We start from the raw sequence: 19,533 nt of genomic DNA, 5'->3' as shown, positions 1-19,533 counted from the left end.
TGTATAAGGGATGGCTTTTAGTATATTCAGAGAGTTGTGCCAACATCATCACAGTCAACTTTAAAAAATTTCATTATCAGTGTTTGTCTCTCCAATTCATTTACCACACTGCAGGAGATCTTTCTAGGATGTAAAATTCATTTGATTAGAGCAGGAGTGATTCAATGTTCATTAAATTAACTTTTATGTGATTAAGTGCCTTGTTTCTTCAGGTGGAGCTTTATTTCCCCAATCAAAACCATCTTGGAACATTAAAAATGACCACAGATGACACATACCTAGAAAGCTGTGGGCGGTTGGTACCAGCATTGAAGAGAGTGGGAGAGGCATGGGTAAACCACCTCTCAGAAAGAAGGTTATATGTTTCAATAGCAGCATCAATATCTTCTTCATGAATCCCCACAGACACCCTCATCAACATATGTTGTGGTCTTTCTGCCACTAAAAACAAAAGGAGTTTCAAATGATGGGACATGTCAGAAAAACTAAACTGAGACACGTACCTGAGTCAAAAAAGAACACCAGAAGACAATTTTAAAAACTTTCTACCAATAAGCACCAGCAATTATTCAAAAGCCAAACCTAAAGTTAAAAATGTTAGTGTTTAAATAGAAATATCAAGGCTAATAGCTCAGAGCTCTATATTCAATGTAATCAATAGAAAATATAACAAACATGTTCATTTCTCACCTTTCCCATTGATCTTCAACAAATAGGATCGCTCCAGCGTCTAGAAAAACCAAAGCAACCAAAATACTTCCAGAGCACAGTTTTTAAAGACACAAGAGATATATCTTTCACAATAATGCAATCTATTTTATTAATTTTATTTATTTATTTGAGAAACAGAGAGAGAATGCGCACACAAGATAGAACCAGACTGAGCAGGGAGGTAATGGACAAAGGGAGAGGGAGAAGCAGGCTCCCCGCTGAGCAGGAAGCCCGCCCCACATTGGAGGACCCTGGGATCATGACCTGAGCCTTCAAAGGCAGACTCTTAACTGACTGAGCCACCCAGGCACTCCAAGGCAATCTATTTAAATATTTTCCGTTTTTATATTTTAAATGAAAAGAACAGCATATTTACTCTTAACTGGCTTCAGTCTGGAACATTATCAGTTGGCTGTTTTTTTGGAAAAGACTACAAGAAAAATCCTGGAAAAAGCCAGCTCTATATTAATATGTATAATGTTAATTGCAGAAGTTCTGGTATTCATCATCATCATCATCATCATCTTTATGATTAACACTTACAAAGTGCTGTTCTAAGGCTGGGCACTGATGTAAGCTACACACACACAAACACACACATTTAATTCTCAAGAGAATTAGTTATTGAAATTTTATTATTATTATCCCCATTCTAAGATTAGGAAAATGAAGCAGAGATTAAGTAACTTGCTAATAAGAAATAGAACAGAGATTTGAATCTGGATGGTCTACAACAACACATGTTCTTGATCACTACACAATACTGTTTATCAACACAAAAGTACTTAAAAAAGCACTTTGCACATAGTAGGGATTCAATAAATAGTTGTTATATAAATAGAATAATAGGGAATAATTCTAGCAAAGTATCTACATAACTCAAGTAATCCACAAGTAGTATTTGGAATTCAAAAACTGCAAATGGATAAGCTATCTTTCCTTAATTCAAACAACCACCACCACCTTAACCTAATCCGCAACCCAGGTCCATTCTGACTCCCAAAACTTACTGCCTTTATAATTATATTACTAAAACATAAACAAAAACCTGTATTTCCTGATTTAAGGAGGAATTTCCACTTGTTAAAACCCATTATTTACCTTAAATCCGAAGTAGTTGTAAGAGAAATCTCGGTCATAGATAATGGCAGAGTTCAAGCGCTGAAAGAGGTAAAGAAGAAAAAAAAAAACCTTATAATTAAGATAATTAGACTTATTTTCACAAAATCTGGTATCTTTTAGCCCTGACTCCAGAACTAAAATTGACACAGAATACAAGAGATAACACTAAGTATAGTGGACTAGAAATTTATAACTAACATTAAGGAAAATAAAATAGTTTATCAAATGAATACCTTACTTACATTTAAAAATGTGTATTAAAAGACTAGAAGAGTACACGTAAACTGTATATAAGTAAAAATATTAATATGATTTTCCAAACTTTCCCTGTTATATTTACAGTGCACCTCTAATTAAAAAAGGAAAGACATGAGCACAAGAGGGACCATATTATCATCCTTGAACATGTTTTTAGACCACCTATTAACCTAAAGGTATTGGTATCACATATTTACTAATACATATTTTTTATCTTAAAATTAGCCCATTTTAAACTGCACATAACAATATATATGATTACAATGACAGAAGGTAGGATTACATTAATTCAAAGGCTCTTCAAAAAAAATTTAACCAGTTTTAAACAAACTAGTGTGTAACAATGAAATTTATAGCAGAATTGGTCATTGTTACAGAATTTTTCTTGGCTATAAAGCTGTTCAAAGGAAAACAAAAGGAATCAGGTACAAATAATCATTCTGGATAGAAAAAAATGGAGTTAGTATTATTTTTCAAAATACTAACAGTGTTTCTACATAATGATCCATGGCCAAGGTCTAGAAAAATCTCTATGAAACCTTTCCTTTTCTCTTAAACTTTTAAGAGTGTCTTTGTTGCCAAAAGGAGGTAGGTGCCTAGCACGAATAATGGGGAACTGAAATATTTATCAGTATTTAATTTACAAATACAGGTTTTTGCTGCTGTTCTTTATTTTTGTTTACCTGTCTTCCAGATTATACAACACACATTATGAACAACACACAACTCAATTTTCTCTCAGTCTCTTTAACATTAGATACATATTTTGAAAGACAGTTGACTAATCATTGTATTACCCAAGGTTAAAACTGGTTTCTAATCTGTACAAATATCGGTGGTAAATAAACCCATGTACAAAAGGTTGGCAAGATCTATACATCTTTCCCTTTCTCTCCTGTGGGATCTAGTTAAGAAAGGGGTTAAAGGGCGCCTGGGTGGCTCAGTGGGTTAAGCCTCTGCCTTCGGCTCAGGTCATGATCTCAGGGTCCTGGGATCGAATCCCGCATTGGGCTCTCTGCTCAACTGGGAGCCTGCTTCTTCCTCTCTCTCTGCCCGCCTCTCTGCCTACTTGTGATTTCTCTCTCTGTGTGTCAAATAAATAAAAATCTTAAAAAAAAAAAAAAAAAAAAGAAAGGTGTTAAAATACAAGTGGATAATTTTTAAGTTGCTGGCAAGATCTCTCAAGATTTTATGCTGGGAATCAGTTTGGCAATGTCTACTAATTATTTTTTTTTAACAAAATTTTTGAATGTATATATTCTTTGGCGAACTTCACTGAAGGGATTTGTCTTATTGATATACTCATCTATGAGCAAAACTCCTACCATACGTGGATATTCACTGCAACAAAAAATGGAAAACAAATATTCATCACTAACAATTCTTACATATACGTACAATGACAAGACATCTATAAAATGGAAGGCCTTGCAGCTGTTAGAAAGAATATGGTAGGGGCGCCTGGGTGGCTCAATGGATTAAAGCCTCTGCCTTCAGCTCAGGTCATGATCTCAGGGTCCTAGGATCAAGCCTGGCATCAGGCTCTCGGTTCAGCGGGGAATCTGCTTACCCCCTCTCTCTGCCTGCCTCTCTGCCTACATGGGATCTATCTGTCAAATAAATAAAGATAAATGTTGATATAGAATCATATATAGATATAGAATCACCTCTAAGATAAACCTATAGGTGAAAAAAGTATTAGCAAGTACAGTATGCATAGTACACTATCACTAAAAGGAAAAATATATATGTATACATATACAAACACACACATATTATAGAATAGCTCTAAAAAAATATATTTAAAAATGATGAAACATTCTTGCCCTAGAAAGGAAAAGTAGAATTCAGAGGAGAGAAAATAACTTTTTACCTACACTATCTGCAGTGTTTAAGTTTTTTTAAATGTGTTTAAAAAAAAAAAAAAAGAATCTAAAAAAAGTTTTCACCAGAAGAGCATTATACATACATCTTTATTGGCCAAAACAATATCCAGTGTTGACTTGGCCACCATGGGAGAGTGTCTGCCATTATGTGGATTTATATAATTGTAGAGATCTTCCATCACATCTAAAAAAATTTTTAAATAAATAAATGTCAAAATCACTTAACAACAAATTCAATCTTCCGGTAATAGTCTAAAACCCTTTTTCTCATGCCAATGTCCCTCAGTGCCTAGCACAGAAAGTGCTCAATAACCATATACATGTTGAATAAACACATAATAATGCCTCAATTAGGGAAACAATCTCCCAGAGTTAGCATAAACATAGGTTTTTGTAATTTGAAGAAGATTCCCTGGTGATTCTTATCACCAAACCATTGAGAATTATTGGTTGAAAATAAAGAACAACAGAAGTTATTACCTCCTCTCAATTTTTTTTATCCCAACAGAATAGAAACTCAACTTTAAATTCATAATCTATCACCCCAAGCATTTCATTTCTATAAACAGTTAATAAGCCCTGTCTTTTTGCTCTTCTTCAAGACATCATAGCAGAGTGTGGCCCTCTGCATTTACATATAAAACTTACTTAGGCACACATAATGCTGGCATTTTGATTGGATTGTCTTGAACCCATAGATCAATTCTGGGGTAACTAATGTATCTACAATAAATCTAATGAAGAGGTTGATATAACATTTGAGCTCCACATAAAGATCTGGAATTGACAGCCAAAAGATTTCTATCTCGGGTCTACCAACTGACTTTTCATCTTATCACTTGTTACATACAGAACAAATTATTTAACCTTCCTTTGTCCACATTCCCAGAACTGTAAAATGGGAATGATGCAATAAAGTGCTTGCCAATGGCGACAAAGGATATTTTGTTCAACCAAGAACTTGTCAATAAATATTACTAATTTTTTCAAGCACACCACCACCAACCACCTAAAGACAGGCTTTAAAAAGAAGGGGGGAGGGGCACCTGGGTGGTTCAGTCTGTTAAACCTCTGCCTTCCGCTCAGGTCGTGATCCCAGGGTCCTGGGATCTAGCCCTACATGGGACTCCCTCCTCAGTGAGGAGCCTGCTTCTCCCTCTCCCTGCTGCTCCCCCATTTGTTCTCACTCTCTCTGTCAAATAAATAAGTAAAATCTTTTTAAAGAGAGAGGGAGAAGGGTAAAGAAAAGGACCCAATGACTCTCACACAGCAGGTCAGCAGCATGGAGAACCAGAAAGTTCCAGTCCCTTCTCTGCCACTAATTTGCACATTTTTAAAATAAGATGCAACTTTTCTTTTGACATTTAAGGTTTCATTTGAGGAGCCTTATACATTTTCTGAGAATTCTAACTTTTTCCTTCAGACTCACCACTGAATACTTTCTTTGTTTCTTTGTGCAAGTTGGAGACAGCAATCCTTGCTGCCAGGATGGCATAGTCAGGGTGCTTGGTCGTCAAGGTCGCAGCCGTCTCAGCAGCCAAAGTATCTAGTTCCACAGTGGTGACCCCACTATATAAGCCTTGGATTACTTTCATGGTGATCTGAGCCTATTAAAATAAAACCAAGAACTACTTGAGCTTCCCCAAGAACCATTAGCCTCCTTAAAAGAGCAATGAAGAAAACAATAAAATTTATTATGGAAAAAAAAAATTTTTCCTTTTCTGAAAAATTATCTTTCAGAATGTTGGACTATGGCAAATTTAATAAACCAAGTAAACCAACAAACCAACAAAGCCATTAGAAAAGCCACACTACATTTGCCATGAAGAGGCAGCACCAAACAAACAGAAAACCCAAGGACAGCTTTTAGAAAGAGTAATGGTCTCACCAGAAAACAGCTGAAAACAAACCAGTGATTTTATAAGTATCTCCTCATCTTTCATTCAAATTGTGCCTCTGTGGTTGGGGTTCAAGCTACATACTTACCCATTTTCCCCCAATCCTACTTAAGGACAAGTATGAGAAAGCAAATGAATCAAACTTTAATCATTCCAATTAAAGGAGATGAAGGTGTAAATCAGTTAGTGACTACTCTTTTCTTAGCACCTCACAAATTACAAAGTAGCTCGATTTTCACCATCTTCTCTGACATTCCACAGCACTAAGATGGGTATTATTAATTATTACTATCACCTCTTCATGTGAGAAACTGAGGCTCAGGATACTGGGACTTGCCAGTTACTATGTTACTACAGTTACTATGACCCCTGCTCTACATCCTATTCAACCTCACTGCAGTCACTGTTTTCAAGACCATATTGTAAGAGGTTCTCCTTTTTAAAACACACGAAGCACAAGTTATTACCATACATTTTTTAGAAAAACAAATTCTTGGGTGTTTACTGAATCTTTAAGACACCTTAATTCAACAGAAAATTGATGCACTTCCCAGATGACCAAAGTATGTCCCCTTCAAAAAAGTCTGTGTGTGTGTGTATTACTAGTTTATAATCCATTCTACTTTATTATACATAATACCAAGCTCCTGATCACTTTCTTCTCAGATCCAAGAGGTAAGTTACGTCCAGCAAAAGAATAATGAAGTCTTCTGAATAGTTTCTGGCACTACATGGCCAGTAATCAGAACTCAGGATAAAATAACAAGTCACTTGTATAAGTCACTCCCCCTCTCTTTGAACCGTTCTTATTTCTAAAACAGGAGGATGAATTAGGATGATCTCTCAGATACATTACAACTCTAACATTCTACTATTCTAATTATTGTTTAGAATTCCTAAATATAAAATATATTTTATTTATATTTCAAAATACTTATTTATAATTTATTTATATTATATTCCCAAATATAAAAGAGAATTTATGATAAGCATATTTTAAAGTCATTTAAAATTATTTTCTTTTGAACATTTTAGTCAATTCAATATTTATCAAGTGTCTAATTACATACTTGGCAAGCACTGCAGATCACAAGAATAAGACAGAGCCCACCCTTGATTCTAGGTGAGAACAGAGACATATAATTGATTTCCATATCATGTGATTAATGCTTGGAGGCCAGCATTAATGCCAAGGCAATACAGATAAAATACCTAAATAAGGCTGGGGCAATACAGATGGCTTTGGAAAAAGGGTTCTTAGAGACTCCATTTCAAAGATCATGTTGGAAATAATGTGTAAGATGCACCTGAACAGGGCAAGATTAGAGGAAGACACTTTAGAGGCCACAGCAGTCCAGATTAGAGATGATGAAGGTCTAGAGTAAGGAGTTATAAAAAATAATGAGAAAAGCAGAATAACTTGCTTATGAAGCATTCTCTTTAATTTAAATGTTGTCCATGAAATCTACTTTCTATTACTTAAATGTATTTCTACATAAATAACAAAAAAGCAAATTTCAGGGTGCCTGGGTGGCTCAGTCATTGGGCGGCTGACTTCAGCTCAGGTCCTGGGATCAAGACCGATACTGGGCTCCCTGCTCAGCAGGAAGCCTGCTTCTCCCTTTCCCACTCCCCCTGCTTCTGTTCCCTTTCTCGCTGTCTCTCTCCGTCAAATAAATAAGTAAAAATCTTAAAAAAAAAAAATAATAAGATTAGATACATTATTAAAAAAAAAAAAAAAGCAAATTTCAAACTAGCTCCTATACAAACGACCACAACTCCAAAACAAGCTTTTCTATAGGCTTTTCCACTTATGAATAAAACAATTCACCCAAGGAAGTCTCTAATATGAAATGTTAATGTTAAGTTTTTCTCTTTGTTCACTCTGATAATTCTCTGAAAAGAACTCACAGGACCAAAAGTTAGAAACTAAGTTTTATTTTGTTTTATTTTAGAATATAAGTTTTCAGCAATGAATTCATATTTTTATCCAAGGCCGTAACCAAAATACCAAACCAAAATATTTATCAAGTAAATGATAAAAGGTAAGGGACCAGTAGAAAGAATCATAGGAAGCAAGGTTTAAATATAAACCATATTTACTTACAGGATCAACAAAATCCATATTAAGTCCATAACATAGCTTCTGGATTCGAGATGTAATTTTGTCGAACATAACCCGCTCTTGGCGGCCATCTGAAGAATCAAACCATGCAATTCATATTAGCACTCATTAAGACAGCAACATCAAAGAATCGGAGGTAATCAACACATGAACTTTAAAAATTGACAAACATGAGATGCTTTTTCACAGATAAAAGATTCAGATCCCAACACTCATCAAGAAATTATTTTTTTTTTAAGATTTTATTTATTTATTTGACAGAGAGAGATCACAAGTAGGCAGAGAGGCAGGCAGAGTGACAGAGGAAGAAGCAGGCTCCCCGCTGAGCAGAGAGCCCAATGTAGGGCTCAATCCCAGGACCCCAAGATCACAACCCAAGCCGAAGGCAGAGGCTTAACCCACTGAGCCATCCAGGCGCCCCAAGAAATTATTTTTTTACCTTCAAAAAGTAGGGATTCTATACACAAAGTCTTCCCTTCTTCCCTTACATTATATATAAATCAGCTGGATTCTCACAATAACATCCTAAATGATGTTTCTTCCTTTGTCCCACCCAGCAGCCAGAATTATTCTTTAAAACTTAAGTCAAAATCATGTCATTATCCCCTTCAAAAGTCCTTAACAGTGGTTTATCATCTCCTTCAGAATTAAAGTCAAAATCATTCTAACAGTCCATAGAACCCTACACAACCTGTCCTATGTGCCCCTTCCCCAATTTCAATTTTTGTTTTCCCACCGTTCCTTGCTTCCTCTACCGTGGCAACCCTGGCCTCATGACCATCTACACTTTTTTAGGTCTTTGGTCAATGTCATCTTCTCAGTAAGGCTCCCTTGATCACCCTATTTTAAACTGCAATTCCCCAAACACAGGTGTGCTCTTCTTATCCCCATTCTCATTCTATGCTTTATTTTTCTCTATAGCACTTAGTATCATCTGACACACTATATATTTTACTTATGTATTTGTTTACTGTGTGAGTCTCTCCACTCATCCATGAGAATATAGCTTCCAGAAGGAAAAAGTTTTTGATGTTTTATTTACCAATATATTCCCCAGCACCCAGACCAAGGACCAAGGACTAGCCCATAGCAGGAACTTAAATATTTACAAAATGTTAAATGATTTAAAACCTGTCTCCAGGGATGCCTGGGTGGCTAAGCCTGCCTTTGGTTAAGCGCCTGCCTTCTGCTTAGGTCATGATCCCAGGGTTCTGGGATCGAATCCCGCATCAGGGTCCCTGCTTAGTGGGGAGTCTGCTCCTCCCTCTGCCCCTCCCCCCACTTGTGCTCCTGCTCTTCTCGTTCTCTTACTCACTTTCTCAAATATAAATAAAATCTTTAAAAAAATAAATAAAAAATAAAGCCTGTTTCCATTCTAACACCTTCATGATAAATTTGGCTTACATACCCTTCTAAGGTAACAAACGATTTTGAATGTACTTCACACCATGTAAAGAAGTTCTTCGTTTTTTTAAGATCTTATTTATTTATTTTAGATAGGGAGAGCATGAGTTGGGGGAGGGGCAGAGAGAGAAAATCCCAAGACTCCCCAGTGAGCACACAGACTGAGGTCAGACAAGATGGGACCAAGATATCAGGATCCTGGGGCACCTGGGTGGTTCAGTGGGTTAAAGCCTCTGCCTTCTGCTCAGGTCATGATCTCAGGGTCCTGGGATAGAGCCCCGCATGGGGCTCTCTGCTCAGCGGGGAGCCTGCTTCCCCCCTCTCTCTGTCTGCCTCTGCCTACTTGTGATCTATTAAATAAATAATTAAAATCTTAAAAAGAAAATAGTTGCTCTTATTGGGAAAACAATGATCACAGTTATCTGTGATACACAAGAGACACTCAATAAATGTTAATTTATCTCTTTGCCCCTCCCATCCTTTTTAACTAGTAACTAAAGGACAACATATTAAATATATGTTTACACTTGGCCTTCTCATTCATGTCTGTATGTTGAAACTTAGCTCAGTGGCTGGCTGAAGAATAAATCAACAGTAAGCACTACTAACCTGTCATAAACAAAACTATGACGAAATAAAACACCTCGGGCTCTCGTGCACTGAATGACAGCCCTTCTCTTTCTGATCACCATTGTGATCTCCTATTCTGACCAGACTGACATATGCAGGGTTTAATTCTGCAACAGAGTAAATCTACTGGCCCTCACTGGGACTAGGCCGTCAGTGCTCTACCAGCTGGCTAACTAAGCAGACAGGTGACCACAAGGCAATATTAGCAAAGAGATTTCTGTAGCTGCCAAGTTAACCAGGTAACTGACAAAAAGTACAATAGCAATTGATTTAACTCGCACAGGAAAGTGGAGGCAGACTAATGGTCTAAAGGACCATTCTCTAGCCTATCATTCCACTTAGTCAACTTTGCAACCCCTAGATGCTAACTTTATCACATCATTAATCCTTGTTTCTCACTGCCTACATTATCCTCTTCTCTCAAGCAAAGTCTTCCTTAATTTGGCCCCCTACCACCTCTTCACCTGTTCCCAGTGAAACATCATTAAGTCCGAACAGGGCCTCCCAGTCCCATACTCACATCAATACCTGTACCTTGCTATGCCTACAAGTCCCTCTTCCCACCTTTCCATACATCTAACTCCTACTTAATCTTCAACTCTCACCACATCCACAAGACCTGCCCCGAACACTTACTCACAGTGACCTCTTCCTCTTCTGAAATCTTCTAGAATACTAATTGTCTGATTTCCTCTTGATTATGAACTGTCTTCTCCAGGGGCACCTGGGTGGCTCAGTTGGCTGGGCGGCTACCTTTAGCTCGGGTCATGATTCTGAAGTCCCAGGATGAGTTCTGCATTGGGTTTCCTGCTCAGGGGAGAGTCTGCTTTTCCCTCTGACCCTCCCCCTTCTCATGCTCTTTCTCTCATTCTCTCTCAAATAAATAAATAAAATCTTTTTAAAAATAAAATAAAATAAACTATCTTCTCTAATTCTCTCTTCAGCAAGATTGCTAATACCCTAAGACCAAGGATGTGCCTCTTCTACAAGGTATAAACTTTCAATCCCTTCTACCTGGAAGGCTCAGCCCACAGATCTTCACATAGCTGGCTCCTAATATTATTCAGAGCTTAGGGCAAATGCTAACTCCTGAGAGCTTTCCCTGACTATCTAATTCAAGATTACCTTCTCCATCACCTCTATTATGGGTTTACTTGTCATGATCTCCCTAGACTATCTGGAAATTAACTGATTCCTACGTTTGCCTGTTTCTTATGTATACTTACCACTCTCACCCACACAAGAATGTAAACTCCATGAGAAAAGGGATTTAGCTTGTTTTGTTCATGGCTGTAATCTCCAGTACCTAAATCAGTTCCTGGCACAAAGTAATACTAAAAAAACACTTTATGAATAACTGAACGAATGGGCTCCTACAGCCTTTACTTTACCTACCAGGGTATTTATCGTATTTTATTATATTAAGTTTTCTGATGTGTCTATCTTTTGCAATTGATTATTAAGATCCTTGAAAACAGGACGCAGGTCTACTTCCTCACCACTGTTTCTCAGTGCCAGCAGAACATCCACACAGATTTGTAAGATAATACAGTGGGCTGTAGAGGTGATTAGGAAGAAAGTAGGGAGGGAGTAAGGGAAAAAAGAGGAAAGGCTAGAGAACAGATTTAGAAGAGAGATTACCAGAGTACACATTGGTGCTTTAAAAGGAATTATTTGGAAATGTTAATTTCATTTTATGAAAACTGGTACACACACACACATACACTAGTGTGTTCTCAGTCATGATGTAAAATGTAATTCTTACTGTAGATTGCAACCCAAAGTTTTGAAAACCATATACTATATTACAAAGCACACTTCAAAACTCAGCTACACTGCGTTTATTGCAATGGTTCTCAACTTTAATTCTTTAACCTTAATCTCCTTGAGCAATACAATACTCTCCCATTAGGAAAAATATCTGAAGACAGCAAGAGAAACTCATCTACTATTTCCTTCTGTTATCTAACAATTTTCATGTGGATTATTCCTATGTCCCTAATAATCATAAGATCTCTGAAGATGAAGCTGCTTTCTTCCTCTATTATTTCCCCCAGAATCCTTAGCAAGATATAAGCACATTCAGTAAGTACAGTAGTACTCCCTTAGCAGCAGGGGATACATTCCAAGACTAAAATCACAGAATGTGTGCCTGAAATCACAGAAAAGTACCAAACCCTATATATACTGTTTTTTCCTATATATACATACCTATGATAAAGTTTAATTTATAAATTAGGCACATTAAGAGATAAACAATAGGGGCACCTGGGTGGCTCAGTGGGTTAAAGCTTCTGCCTTCGGCTCAGGTCATGATCCCAGGGTTCTGGGATCAGGCCCCACCCCCACCCCCGCATTGGGCTCTCTGCTTGGCAGGGAGCCTGCTTCCTCCTCTCTCTCTGTCTGCCTCTCTGCCTGCTTGTGATTTCTGTCAAATAAACAAATAAAATCTTTTAAAAAAAAAAAAAAGAGAGATAAACAACAAAAACCAGTAATAAAATAGAACTATTATAACTGTATACTACAATGAAAGTTTTGTGAATGTGGTCTTTCTCTCAAACTATCTTGTGGTATTGTATTCACCCTTCTTGTAATGATGTGAGATGATAAATTGCCTCTGTGATGACATGAAGTGAGGTGAAAGATGTAGGCCCTCTGATGTACACTTAGGCTACTACTGATCTGACAGTACTCGAGAGGATCATCGGCTTCCAGAACACAGTTGTTGGAGTAACTGGAACTGTGGAAAGCAAAACCCTGAATAAGTGGAAGAGGGCTACTACACAAGTTAGGTTGACTGCCAGCTGCCCTCCTGGATAATTACATTAAAATTAACAAAAATGACAGAAGCTAGTCTGCTAATCATTGGTAAGCCAAAAATAAGAGAGAAAAAGAAAAACCCCGAGCACATTAAAAATAAAAAATAAGGGGCACCTGGGTGGTTCAGTCAGTTAAGTGTCTGCCTTTGGCTCGAGTCATGATCCAGGGTCCTGGGACTGAGCTCCACTCCAGGCTCCCTGCTCAGCAAACAGTATGCTTCTCTCTCTCACCCAACAACCACCCGTCTCGTGCTCTCTCACACTCTGCCTGAAATACGTAAATAAAATCTTTAAAAATTTTGTTCAAAAATAAAATAAACTCAAGTATAACTGTGTAAATTAACAAGCTCTGCTGAATGCTACACGAGCAGAATCTAGCTGAGAATCATCTGGATCAAATTATGTTCTCTGAAGGAGTAAGAAACAAAATAAGCTCCACCTTTTAGAGCTTGTTGTAGGTAGTACTTTTTAAACTACAGTATTTCAAAGTAGACCCTAAGGTTAAAAACACAACACAGGGGTGTTACCTACTCCAGGAATTTAAGTTCACAAGTTTTCAATTCATATTTGTTACAGACTTATCAAAAGGGAATCTTCATCCTTCCATACCTTTTTCTAAAGCTCTAAAAAACCAGATGTTTCTTTCATTCACCGGAACAGACCAATAGAAGTGAACTGTGTATTCTGGTCTTTTGGTCTCATCAGCTAAAATGGAGGACAGGGAAATTCAGAGAATGATGTTCTCAAGATACTAAAAACTGGAAGAAGGGCCATCACTGTCCACTTCTTTTATCTCTTGGCTTTTATTAAACTCCCTGGACAAAACCAAATCAACCACCTGCCTACCCAGAGAATCCATTAAATCCTGTATTTTAAAATAATTTTTCTCATTCACTCTTTGAATTCCTGTTTGTGGCAAATCCAATGCTAAGTGTGGGCATAAAGTCCGCATCTTCGAAATGGATAACCGGCTAGTGGAGGAAACCACCAGTCATTCAACCAGTAGTAAGTGCCTACAATTCTGAAATAACTATTGTTTTAACAGAGGCAAGCAGATTCAAGTCCAACTTTGTTCCCACCTGCTTACAGTTCTCTGCCAGACACACGTTTTGCTCTTGTTTTTCCAATCTGATTAAACCTTCTGCCAAGGCAGGGGCTGTCTCCTCTTATAATTTCACACTGACAAGTAAAGATCTGGCACAAAGGAGGAACTCGGCAAGTCTAACGGGAAATAATCGCTGGGGAAGAACCCGAGTCCCTGGCTCTTCCCAGTCAGTCCCCATCCTGTCGGAAGTTGTCCTGGCCTTCCTACTCCGATTCGGTATCAGTAGCCCCAGTCCCAAACTTGGCCGCACACCTCCCACAAAGGGCAAATTCCAGGCATGTCTGTGGCTAAGATCTGTTCTTTTTCACCCCACATCCCCACAAAAGAGATCAGGAAACTGAAGAACAAGTCCCTTCTTTCTGGCTCCTCCCACTTCCTAGGACAGGTCACCAGCCCCAGGGTGTTCCAGGACACTCCGACGTTAGCCTTGGGTTCGAAACCCGGCCGCACCATCGAGGGTGGCCTTGCGTCAGTCACTCCTCTCTGCACTTCAGATTCTTTACCCGAGAAGCGGAGCTAATAAATACTGCCCCGAAAATGCTCGGTGCACACAGTAACTACTCGATAAAGGGGAGGTAGTATTCTTTTTTTTTTTTTTTTTTTAAGATTTTGTTTATTTATTTGACAGACAGATTACATGTAGGCAGAGAGGCAGGCAGAGAGAGAGAGAGAGGCTGAGCAGAGAGCCTGATGCGGGGCTCGAGCCCAGGACCCTGAGATCATGACCGGAGCCGAAGGCAGAGGCTTAACCCACTGAGCCACCCAAGCGCCCCGGGAGGTAGTATTCTTTTGAAAGGCGGCAGGATGACAAAGCAGAGGGGGCTCATGCTGAAGACCAGCGGGGGGCGAATGTCGGGGGGCGGGGGGGGGGGGGACGGGAGGGACAGACTGACGCAGGCCAGAGGCCCAGCGGGCTTGACAGGGCGGGAAGCCGCGGCGGGCCGGGCGGGAAGCGGTAGAGGTGGGCGGGCGTGGCCAATTCCAAGGGCGGCAGCAGCCCGCGACCCCTTTACCTGTTCCCCAGTAACCTGCTGCCCCCTCCCCAGCGTCTCACCTCGCTTGATTACATGCATCGCGGCTAGCGGCTGAGGCGCTGAAGGATTCGAGACGGGGCTGCAATTCAGAGGCGCCGGCGGGATCGAGAAGGTAGTAGAGTGCGAAAGGTCGGGTTCCTGGGGGGCGCTCAGGTGCAAGGTCTGGATTTCGGAGCCAGAGAACACTTTCCTCCACGGAGCGGAGGCGCGACAATCCGAATCCCCTTCCCGCTCCCGCCACCCGAGACGCAAAATCGGCGCGACGGAGCTCGAATGACGCTTACTCGACGCTGCCAGCGTCCCGGCTCGTGGGCAGGGCCAGCGCAGCCCCAAACGGGCCTCGCCCGATAGCCGCCATGTTGACTACGGGCAGGGCCCTGGAAACTGCGCCTTTTCCATGGCCACATTGGGTATGGGCAAGCCCGGCGAGAAGGCGGTTGGTTCTCCTGCCGCCATGTTGATTGTGGGCAAAGCCAACTCTGGGCCGGAACCCAGCGCTGCGCGCACAGCCCGCCAAGCCTGGGCCCGCCCCTCTCCTTGGCGCGCCCCGGCCTTAGTCAAGATGGTTCAGGTATTTTTGAAATAAAAACCCAACCATTCAAAACCCTTTCTTGCCTTGAGGACTGTTAGAATATAATAACCCGACTGCTATCCGATGTGAGCTGCAGCCTGTGATCCATAGCTGGAGGCAGCCGGGAGCCCCACGCTCCTATATCGGAGGAAATCTGGCACTCAGTCCTTGGAAGAAAGTCCTGCGAGCCCGTGTTTGATTTTATCCTGATGGGAGTGGGAGCTCTGGAAGAGTTTTGAGCAGACCAAGGCAGAGCCATGGCCCATTTGCTTTTATAATTCTCCAGTGGGTGGTGGTAGAAACAGTGGAGGTAGAATGGACAGTGCTTGGTGATTGAATGAGGGGAGTGAGAATAGGTAAGAGACGTTAATACACAAGAGTGATGTAGAAGCTTGTGATCTGGACGACACAAACTGATTATCATGAAAGCTCATGTGCCATCCCTTTATAAGATCTTTCCATCGGTTCCTCACTACCCACCAAGCTCCCTGTGAAGTAATTCTAAAAGTCATAGGTGATAGGCAAAGCCATAGGATAGATAGGGTAAGGATGGCCCAAAGATGGGGTTGTCAGATTTGGCAAACAAAAATAATGTGTTCCAAATGTTGCAGGGACATGATTACACTTAAAAAGTTTTTATCAGAAATTCAAGTTTAACCAGGCAGGCATCCTGTATTTCAACTGGGACATCTGGTATTTCAACTGGCAGCCCTCTCTGGAGACCTTTTGGGTATGTGTATGAGAGTTTCAGTTATCCCTGTCCAAGGGGAAACAGTCCCTTCTTCATCCTGTCTCCAATGCCACGAAGAACACAATGAGAGTCAAAGCCAGCAGAGGTTAAAATCTCCTACATGCTTTATTGGACTTCAAAGAGTCTTATGAAATAACACAGAAAAACCATGTGAGGGTGTCCAGGGGGTACAAGGCAGTCTGCAGCCTAGCACCCTCCTAAGACCAGCCCCAGGTGCCTGCACCCCAGGCCCAAAATAGGATCCCAGAGTAAAGGCATGGGAAGGAGTGGGGCAAAAGGAAAATACCTTTACAGCCATAGCAAAAACAGGTAAGGGAGAGAGTTGCCTAGAGGGTGGGAAGGGTGTGGGGGAAGAGGTCACACAGCTGTCTTCAGCTACACTATCTTCCTCAGCCACCCCCTTCCCTAAACCAGCTGTGTCCTTTTTGAGCCTCTGGCCCAAGCTATGCCATAACATGAAAATGGGGTCTGACAAGGGGAGTATGTGGTGCAGGCACTTGGGAAATTCAGGAGATTTTCTTTTTTCAATTTAAAAATGATTTTTTGGTTCAAATGCAACAATATCCTGCCCAATAGCTCCAGCGCCCCCTTAGAGCCCTGTATCATGACTGAGGCTCCCATGGCCAGGGGAGCCATTTGTCCTGAGCTCCAGGAGTACTGATGCTTAGAGAGCTTTTGGGCAGCACCTCTTATAGTCAAACCCTCCTGCAGTGTGGGAGAGCAGGGCTAAGAAAGAGGCAGGTGTAGGTGAGAGAAGAGAGAAAAGGTGATGGCCCTGTGGCCCACACATCTGGCTTCTATTCATCCCCCAACTAAGAGAGGAGTCTCTCCCAACCTACCCCCTAGCCTAGCCTCTCTTCAAAGTTCTCTAGTAGCTTGTTCTCTAGGAATGTGTTCCACTCCCCCACAAACCCCTAGAGGCTCAAGCGAGCTCCAGGCCAAGTTTCCTTCTGGCCCACCACACTCCCAAAGAACAGACCTCAAATATTGGGCCCTAGGCCCCAGTCTGAGGCAAACAGAACCATCGCGGGTGGGGTGGAACATGTCTGAGGCACAAATGTCAGAAGTTACTCCTCCTATCCTCCCCCCCAGGCTGCCAGGGGAAGTTGGGGAGTGGTGGGAGGGAGGAGCCTGAAAGCAGGAAACAGAGAAACAAGAAACCAAACTTCAAAACTGGGACAGCAGAGACAGAAGCTGGACCCCAGAGGTGGAGGTGAGGGCTGAGGGGACAGCAACTAAGACATGCACTGAAGTAGAGAGGGAGTGGCAGCAGCAGCCCATGGTTGGGAGAAAGGCAGGGCAGGCAGGCCATGGTGGTCAGTTAATAAATAATATTGAAGGACCCAAGGATGAGGGGGGCAGGTATGTACAGTGGCCAGGCCCCTGGGCCAGCCCCTCCCGTGCCCCACTCTAGGGGCCAGGTATCTTGGAAGGGGAGGAAGGGGGGCAGAAGACCAGGGAAGGACACATTGTCCCGCCACTGCCACTCTCATCCTGCCTACTTCTTAAGAGGCTTCTTAAAGATTTTGAGGGGAAACTTCTTCCGGCCTGGGCTGGCATCTGTCTCCTCGCCAATGGAGCCATTATCCTCCTCAGCCACAGCCTTCTTGCCAGCTAGATGGGGAATGCGTGTATTTCGGCTAGCCTGCAGGGCTCGGCTGTCCCCAACTGGAGATGGCGTGTCTGGGTCTGGGGAGCTGGAGCTGTGAGAACGGGAAGAATCCAAAGGTGGAGAGCCACCAGGTGGGGCTGAGGGGCTCAGCTCCATCAGGCTGTGGGCCTTGTCCAGCCCATGGTTCAGCGCCAGGAGTGCCTTCTTGGCCAGGGCAGGACTGTCAGGCAGTTTCTCCGCCAAAGACCCGGGGTGGACCCCCTCAATCAGCCGGTGGCTGCCATTGGAAGTCATGGCACCGAGGGCCTCATCTGCAGCACGGACCATTGGAGGCGGCTTGGGGGCCACACGCTGGCGGTCACTCATGTGGAGGGAGGACTCCGAATCGGAAAGGGTCAAATCCCTGCAAGACAGGGCAGAGAGGAAGAAAGAGATACATACAGGAGAGGCGGGTGGAAGAAGAGAGAGGAACAGCATGAGAAGACAAGGAGGGGTGGGAAATGGGTATAGAAATAGGGGGAGGAGCGAGAAAAGAGGATGAACAGGCAGGGAGGCAAGAGAGAAGGATGAAAAACAGAAGGAAGTTGAGTATGCCATAAGTACAGGACAAGAGATAGGCAGGAATAGGGAATGGGGACAGGTTGGGGAAGAAAGAGAGAGAGAGGAGGGTAAAATCAGGGAGAAAGAAAGGCAAAAGGAGGAACAGAAAGAAATAAGAAGGGCCAAGAGGATTAAAGAAAGAAAGAAAGAAAGAAAGAAAAGGAAAAGTGATAGAGAAAGAAGAGAAAAACAAGAAGCAAAACCAAAAGTCATTACACCATCATCTGTCTGGCAAAGGGCTTTCTAATGACGGGACCCCACCCTGCTGAGTGGCCAGGTCCTAAACTGGTGCAACCATACGCTTGAATCCACCCCCTCAACAAAATCTCTGCCTTCCCATAGCAGGCTGGATTTCTTAGAACTCAACCCTAAACCAACACAGAACCCACACATTACCCTGAATCACCATTCCCCACGCCTTCCTCCCTGAATGACTCCTGTCACACCCCGGGACACATCCAGACTGGGCCAGGCAGCAAGGAACAGGGCGCATGCAGTAAGTGGGCCTGACCCAGGCTGGGGAAGAGAAGGTTAGAACAGCCTTGCAAATAATCCCTTATGCACCCCCAAAAGGCCAGGCAGCAGGCCAGGCAGCAGTCCCTCACAGGACTCAGGAAAGTGTTTCAGAGTTCAAACCAAAGTCTGCTGGCAGTTGGAAAGGGGGGTCTTTTTCGGAGCTCTGTGAAAGGGAGAGTGTAGGCAGGTGCAGAAAGACAGGACAGGATGCTGGTCTCTAAGGTGGCAGTGGTTCCGAAGAGCTGCCACTAGAAGTCATAATTTCCATCTCTGCTTGAGGCTTGTCGTGTGACCTAGGACAAGTCATCTAACCTTGCTTGGTCCTCAATTTTGGCCAAATGAAGAAATTACAATTCAATTATCTTGCAAGGCTGTTTGGAGGATCTGATATGTTGGCAAATCACTTGGAAATGTAGACAGTTTGGGGGAAGGAAGATGATGAGGTCAGTCAAGCTGGAAGACCCATACGTGGGCCAATCTTAAGAGACTTC

The 19,533-nt window shown here is 41.8% G+C and overlaps 2 protein-coding genes across 5 annotated transcripts in view; both read right to left on the bottom strand.

Annotated features, from left to right (window-relative positions):
- RRM1 (ribonucleotide reductase catalytic subunit M1) overlaps positions 1-15,459 on the bottom strand; it is a 36,750-nt gene extending 21,291 nt beyond the window's left edge. The window contains exons 1-7 of the mRNA XM_059134207.1: positions 15,013-15,459; positions 7,983-8,071; positions 5,407-5,584; positions 4,061-4,161; positions 1,813-1,872; positions 691-730; positions 279-441 (exon numbers count right to left, since the gene is read on the bottom strand). Of these exons, the coding sequence (XP_058990190.1) occupies positions 279-441; positions 691-730; positions 1,813-1,872; positions 4,061-4,161; positions 5,407-5,584; positions 7,983-8,071; positions 15,013-15,031 (650 nt within the window). The 5' untranslated portion in view covers positions 15,032-15,459. The remainder of the gene's footprint in view (positions 1-278; positions 442-690; positions 731-1,812; positions 1,873-4,060; positions 4,162-5,406; positions 5,585-7,982; positions 8,072-15,012) is intronic.
- Positions 15,460-16,400: 941 nt separating this feature from the next.
- STIM1 (stromal interaction molecule 1) overlaps positions 16,401-19,533 on the bottom strand; it is a 193,637-nt gene continuing 190,504 nt past the window's right edge. For 2 of the 4 annotated variants that reach the window (XM_059134215.1, XM_059134221.1), the window contains one exon: positions 16,401-18,329. In XM_059134215.1, coding sequence (XP_058990198.1) covers positions 17,813-18,329 — 517 coding nt within the window. In that variant the 3' untranslated portion in view covers positions 16,401-17,812. The remainder of the gene's footprint in view (positions 18,330-19,533) is intronic. The other 2 variants (XM_059134225.1, XM_059134232.1) reach the window with 1 other exon arrangement.

The sequence above is a fragment of the Mustela lutreola genome, chromosome 1 (assembly GCF_030435805.1).
Source record: "Mustela lutreola isolate mMusLut2 chromosome 1, mMusLut2.pri, whole genome shotgun sequence".
NCBI lineage: Eukaryota > Metazoa > Chordata > Mammalia > Carnivora > Mustelidae > Mustela > Mustela lutreola.
This window is presented reverse-complemented; position numbering and strand designations above follow the sequence as displayed.